The sequence below is a fragment of the Henckelia pumila genome, chromosome 4, assembly GCF_033568475.1.
Source record: "Henckelia pumila isolate YLH828 chromosome 4, ASM3356847v2, whole genome shotgun sequence".
NCBI classification, from domain to species: Eukaryota; Viridiplantae; Streptophyta; class Magnoliopsida; order Lamiales; family Gesneriaceae; genus Henckelia; species Henckelia pumila.
In genome coordinates, this window is record NC_133123.1 from 30,889,642 (window position 1) to 30,896,050 (window position 6,409).

General features: G+C 36.8%; 1 protein-coding gene across 1 annotated transcript; it reads right to left on the reverse strand.

Annotated features, from left to right (window-relative positions):
- Positions 1–1,045: 1,045 nt before the first annotated feature.
- LOC140864030 (uncharacterized) lies at positions 1,046–5,412 on the reverse strand. Its single transcript, XM_073267908.1, has 10 exons — positions 4,902–5,412; positions 4,657–4,761; positions 4,408–4,524; positions 3,747–4,202; positions 3,310–3,647; positions 3,132–3,231; positions 2,976–3,035; positions 2,601–2,684; positions 2,387–2,503; positions 1,046–1,425 (listed from the first exon to the last, which is right to left on the reverse strand). The coding sequence occupies exons 1-10, from the start codon at positions 4,959–4,961 to the stop codon at positions 1,090–1,092; spliced, it is 1,773 nt and encodes a 590-aa protein (XP_073124009.1). The 5' UTR covers positions 4,962–5,412; the 3' UTR covers positions 1,046–1,089.
- Positions 5,413–6,409: the final 997 nt, after the last annotated feature.

The following is a 6,409-nucleotide window of genomic DNA, read 5'->3' on the forward strand; positions in this document are numbered from 1 at the left end:
ATAGGTGTAAAATGTGATTTGTCCCTTTGGGATCAGGATGATCTGCACACAAGGGAAAGGAATGAAAGCACGTTAGTGGGGCGCCGGAAGGTTTTCCGGCGGGGCCACTCCAATGCTTAAGTCAGACTTAGAAATAGAGTGAGCTTTTAGGAAAAATGAGTATAGTGCTTTGGAATTTTAGATGAACATACCTCTACAAATGCCTGTGGCCAGATATTTATAGGCCTTGGAGTGAGAGAGTCACTCCGCATTTCCAGGATAGTGGCCACGATCTAGATTGTGGGTGCAGGAGTTACCCGCGTTTACCTGTGACGCACGATGGAGCCGGAAGGCTCGGGATTATGGCAATCGTGGGGATCATGCCCTTGAGACATGGACTTTGTCTAAGTCATGCAGATCTGGTCTCCCGGGATCCTGAAGCTCCTAGCCTGCTTTAATACAGCCATGACACCCCTGGCCTTTCATGGCCCTGCCACCCCTGGCTTACCAGGGTATCACTACTCCTCCCAAAAATAGTCGGGCTAGAGCCTTACTCGCTGTCCTGACTAACAGCCCTGTTACCCTTGCTTTAATACAACCCTGACACCCCTTGCTTTAATAATTATTATTATAAAATAAAATTTTAAATTAGTTAAACTATATAATGATAATTTTATAATGATTGATACATTTTCAATATTAATGATAAAAAAAACTTATGAATTACTATTATTTTGATATATGTAGTTAAAATATGATTTTTTTATTAAACATTATTTCATTTCATTCTTTTTGTCATTTTAATAGTATCAATCGTTGTAATAGAATAAAACAATCATTCCATTTTCAATCTCATTCCATTCCAAAATCGATTCTATTCCTGCCTTATTCTTTTCTAACGTACCAATCATACTCATCACCCTATCCGTGAGATAAAAAGCCTCCAAAAACTCGAATAACCCCATTGATTAAAAAATTCATTCCCGTTTCTACCAAAAATCAAGATTATTGTATACATGTATTGACTTCCCCAGGCACAATGACCAGGGCCGGGCCAAGAATATAATAGACATATACGGTATACCCGTAAAACTCAAATCTTTTATGAAGTTATACATGAACTTGAACGCTTTTCATTTGCGGCATATATATAAGATACCGAAAAGTAAAATTGTAAGGCATAAACTGAACTAATTTTGAGAGTGGCTCTTTCCCTTTTGCCTCCAGGCATTTGACTGCTCCGTTCCGGAGCTGGTCCGGTAGCTGCAGGCAAACCCAGTCTAGTAGTGCGTCCAAGTCCTTAGCGAAATCGAGAAGATACCAATCTAACAACTTGGGAACTATTAACTTGTTGGTTGATGATGAAATCCCAACAGTTGCTTGTAGATAATCTCTTTTGGCTGTTTCCAGTTCTGCCTCTATTTGAGATGCAGTGTACGCTCTCACCTGACAAAAGATTCAAAAATTGTGGATCAAACAACCATATTTGTGAGTTATATCGAGGGGACAATATAGACAAATCATTTAAAAAAAGAACTGTTATTGCAAACGAAACGAATCGAGCCGAATAATGGTAAAATTTTACGGTTCGAATTCGGCTCGATAAGAGTATATTCGAGTTCGAGCTCGATTCGAAGTTCGATAATTTCAAATAGTTCTGCTCGAGTTCGGCTCGAAATGAAGTTCGAGTTCGAGTTCGGTTCGAAATATTCGAACCTATTCGTGAACTATTCGAATATTATGGTTCGAAAGCTCGAAATGTATATATATTATTATATAATTATATTATATTAATTAAATATTAAGGCTAGCGAACTATTCGCGATCTATCGAACAGAGTAATTTCGGCTCGAGCTCGGCTCGAAAAAAAGTTCGAACATGTTCGAATTCGACTCGAGTTCGATAAGCTCGAATACGAATCAAATATTTATCGAGCGGGCTCGTAAAGCTCACGAACAGGTTCGGTTCGTTTGCACCCCTAGGTGTAACCACCGGCTCTTCCTTGGCTCCATCCTTAGTTTATCTACCCGATAAATGGATAAGAGACTACACAGCGATCCCATTCGCAAGTTTAATGTTCTCACAGTGTTTCTTCACATTTCAGAACTATCCTCGGTTGACTATTCCTACAAAATAGTACTCTCAGGATTGGTTCTTTCTCACTTTTGTCATGCTCCGAACCCAATTGTAGAATCATATGCTACATTCTATGCAATGACTTGTTCTAGCAACCACTATGCATCCAATGAAAATGAATTAATATGTACTGCTAGAAAAAAACTCATTGAAAAGTCATATAAGTGCTTTCACATTTCACCACGAATTGTGGTGAACCTCGTCTTTACGTAGACTCAGTAGAAATTAGAGAGAATTTTTAGTTAACAAACAAGAGAGATGTTGAGCTTACAGCCGGGGAGGACCAACTTCCACATGAGAGAGCAAATGTGACTAAAGGTTCTGACCATTCCAAACCAAATGCTTTGAAAACCTTCATTTCTTCGTTCTTCCAAGCTTTCGCGCACGTCTATACAAAGATTTAAGAGAAGCAATTAATTGTTGAATCTCTCAGAAATACAGATTAGAATAGAAACAGCTATGCACTAATGACATAGTAAACTTACATATTTCAAATGATACGGTAGTCTCAGGATAAAGTGTTCTATCATTATTCCAGTTAGAACGAATCCCCCAACATTTATTGTCGCCTGCAGGAAGCATTGGTTTTTTTTTTTTTTTTTCAATTAGTGTATTTAGGAAGGGAAAACATAAAATTTGAAATATTTTCATCTCAGGGGAACTACGGGCGTTAGCACGTCAGGTCTGCCTTTGACCATGAATCACATGATACTTATACCAGGTCAAGTTGAAAGCGTTATTGATGGAATATACATCATACAGTTCTACTTGATAATGATTCTTTTATCTTTAGATAAAAATGGAAGTGATGTGCTAGCTAAATACAAATAGTTTTGTCTCAAAGTGAAGAAAAAGCTTGCCTTTTGTGCCAGTGCTACAATGGTGTCCGGACTCTCGGGTATCCCATGCTCTAAAAATGCCTGAAAATTTGATGTTTTAATGTTGAAAAGGGCTAAGAATTGCAGAATGCCATCCTATTATCTATAAAAGTTTCTTTTCGAGTAGACGCGGCTTACATTCATGATGCACGAATTGTACACATTTATCCAGAAAGCAAGCTTCTGCTGATGGTTTAAACTCTCCAGCTTCACAGATGCTAGCTTGTCAAGAAGAATCCTGAATTTTATGCAAACAGAAAAATTTATCATCACCGTTTTCTACGCTACCAAAAGAAACAATAAGTTAAGTACATACTTCAGTCTACGAATCTGAAACGATGCATCTGTTTTCCTATTGGGATCAAATGAACCAGCTTCCACTGCATAAAAATGCTTGTAGGCACCAACATCTCGTTTCTTGAATTCAGAAGAATTGAAATAAGGATCTCGGAAGTCTGATTCAAGGGCAGTTTCACCAAATTCACTTGTTTCTAGAGAAGAAAAGGACTCCGGATCTTTTCCTTTTGATGAACTTAATCTAACAAAGATACTGATCAAACACTTCAAGATTTCCGCAGACGTTTTATTCGCCTCACTCTCCATATGATCATCAGAACTTGTGGAGCTCTCCTGTGCTTGCTCTAAAATTCTATTCTGCAGCAAAGTATCATATCGTTTAGCACTCGGTCTTCGAGTATTCTTACCTTTTGCAACAGTTTCTCCAACCTGTCTGAATTCAAAATAATAAAATACCTGCATCTTAAGGGAATTATCATTATTTATCGAGTCAGTCTTTTGTTGCCTCTTCACAGGGGTGCCTATAACCATAGACTTCTTATCTGGTGACGATCCATTCTCTTTTCCGAACCTATTTTCTAAATTCAAAGCTGGAATGTTCTGAAGTTGTTTCGCATTTGTTATCTCAGAGCAAGAACTTGCAATATCGTTGAGACCGTCGGATTTTCTAGTCGTAGAACTCCTTGAAAGACGAGGAACAGATCGTGGGACGATTGATCCTAAACTAGCTTCATTTTGTGACAAGGATCTTGAGTGCCTTTTGCCCGAGGATGATCTCAGATCATCTGCACTCTTTTTGGAGGACAAGCAGACAGCTTCTTGATATAGGCCTTGTCTGAAATTCACCACTTGTTCTTCCAGCCGTACCACCTCCTCTTCTAACACAGCCACCTCGGCTAGAAGCTCGAGTGTCTGCATTATAATGCACCAAACATCAAATCATTTACTACAACCAATTCATCTAGTAATTCCAAGAAAAATATATAACCAGACTCAGCACATATTTCGTGTTCTGCATTCTATACCACTATGTTAACCTGATCAAATGGTGATCGCCTGCCCCCTTGATCAGAATTTTGACTCTTATTTCTAATAAGATTGATGAAAAGGAGATTACATATTGAGGGAGATAAGGAGGAAGACGAGGCAGAGCTCCTAAAGGTCTATTAAAAGCTCTCTCTAAAGCTCTGTGGACATTCTCTTCATGTCTCAGCTTCTTCTTCAGATTATCAACCTGTCATATTGAGCTAAAATTAGAACAGAAACATAAACAAAACATTAAAACAAACACAATCAAAACAGAGAAAAAAAAAGGCTGAATCTTATCAAAGTTTTAGCTTTCATTGTGAGAATGGAGTGAGTTTACATCTTCTAACAAGGCCAGTTTTCTTTCCCTTGCTGACCGGCGCCGATTCACCCTTGTTTTGTCCGCTTTTTGCAATTTGCCTCCATCCATTTCCATTTTCTTCCCCTACCAAGATTCAGATTTATCATTTACTGATCAAGAAAATGGATTCTTGAAGAAAAAAAAAATCACCCAAATTCACAGTTCCCATTAACACGATAGAGGAGAGAAACTTCAAGACTCTGGAACATAAACACAAAACTCACATTTTGAGGAAACAAAGGTGCTTTCTTGGAATTAATAATGGTGCCAACTCTACTGTTCATCTGCTCCTAGTTTCTGCAACAAACGCATGTACAAAACCTACTTCTCCTCAAGAAACAGAACAACAGAATCCCATTTTATCTACAAAAAAGAAATGAGTAAATAAAAAAAGCACAAGTGATCCTTGAGCAAGAAAGAACTTTGCAATTTGACTGAGAAAGAAAAAAAGAGTGGCAGAGAGCGGGAAAGTTGAAAAAGACGAAACGTGAAAATGAAATCACTGAAATGGGAGCAAATCAATAAATTGTTCAGTGAGCATAGAGCAAGGTATCTTCATTTTTAATTTGTGGATAAATATATAAACAAAATCTTGGAGGGAGTGAAAAATCTTGGTGTTGGCAATGGTAATAAACAAGAAAGACCGTCTTCTGGCGACTGATTGACTGAGGGCAGATGGGAAGAAAAGGACGAGGTTTTAGAGCTTCGATGCAACTGTTTGGACTGCCTCGTACTCAGAGATTTAGTGATTTAATGCGTCCTAAAAAATTTTTTGTTTCCTGAACAAAATTATTCAAAAATGTAATTTTTTTTTTTTTTGGTGATTTTAGATTGAAATTGTGTTCGAATGCATCGTGTACTTGTATAATCTCTGTAAATCATACTTGACTGTTTAATTTTGTGGGACTTTTATTGTACCGATGAATTTTGATAGTTCAATTTTTGTTTATGTCAGACAAGATTTTATTAATTAAATAAACAATGACAAATTATAATTTTGGTCCCGTGTAGAATTTTTTTAAATCAAATTTCAGATGATGTCTCTTCCCGTTCTTATCAGTTTCATGTCACCACAACGTTTATAAAAAATACATTTTTGAAGCATAAAGAAACAAAAATAACAAATTAAAACCAAAATTTAACAACACATACATAATTATAATTAGATCATAATTGAAAAAAAAACAAATATATAAGACCAAAAACGCAAATCCGAAGGTCGAGAACATTACCTTAGAAAGCATTGTGAGGGAGCTAATGGGGGGTGGTGGAAAGTAGTGGGATTTGGCCTGGCAGTAGTTGTGCTTGTGTTGATGTGATGTGCTTTTAAGAGACAACAGCCTTTCCTCATATGATTGAACGTGCAGCAATGCTCTTCCTCTCGACCAATATCCATTTTTTGTTTGTTTTTTTCCTCTTGTGTGCATCCGCTTATAGTTTTTTGGGATTTAATATAATCTTGTTTGAAATGAGATCATATCAAATTTCAAAACACATGGACCGTTGAATTTTCATTCGGGTGCCCGAATGAAATAGCATAGATAAAACTCCGTTTATATTATCATTTATGATTTATACGACTATAAAACTCATAATTACAAATACTAACAAGGCAATAATATAGTCTCTTACACAAAAAACATATTATATATATATATATATATATATAAATATCTTATATATATTCTCAATTATCGCTAACTATTGCGGTTTAGTTAACCAGTTAACCTCT

What these genes read in the sequence shown, in the direction of transcription:
- LOC140864030 (XM_073267908.1), bottom strand. Translation starts at nt 4,961, where the DNA reads ATGAACAGTAGAGTTGGCACCATTATTAATTCCAAGAAAGCACCTTTG. An exon ending in CACCTTTGTTTCCTCAAAAT is followed by an intron (nt 4,762 to 4,901) that starts GTGAGTTTTGTG and finishes GAATCTTGGTAG; the next exon opens with GGGAAGAAAATGGAAATGGA. An exon ending in ATAATTCCCTTAAGATGCAG is followed by an intron (nt 3,648 to 3,746) that starts GTATTTTATTAT and finishes ACTTTGCTGCAG; the next exon opens with AATAGAATTTTAGAGCAAGC.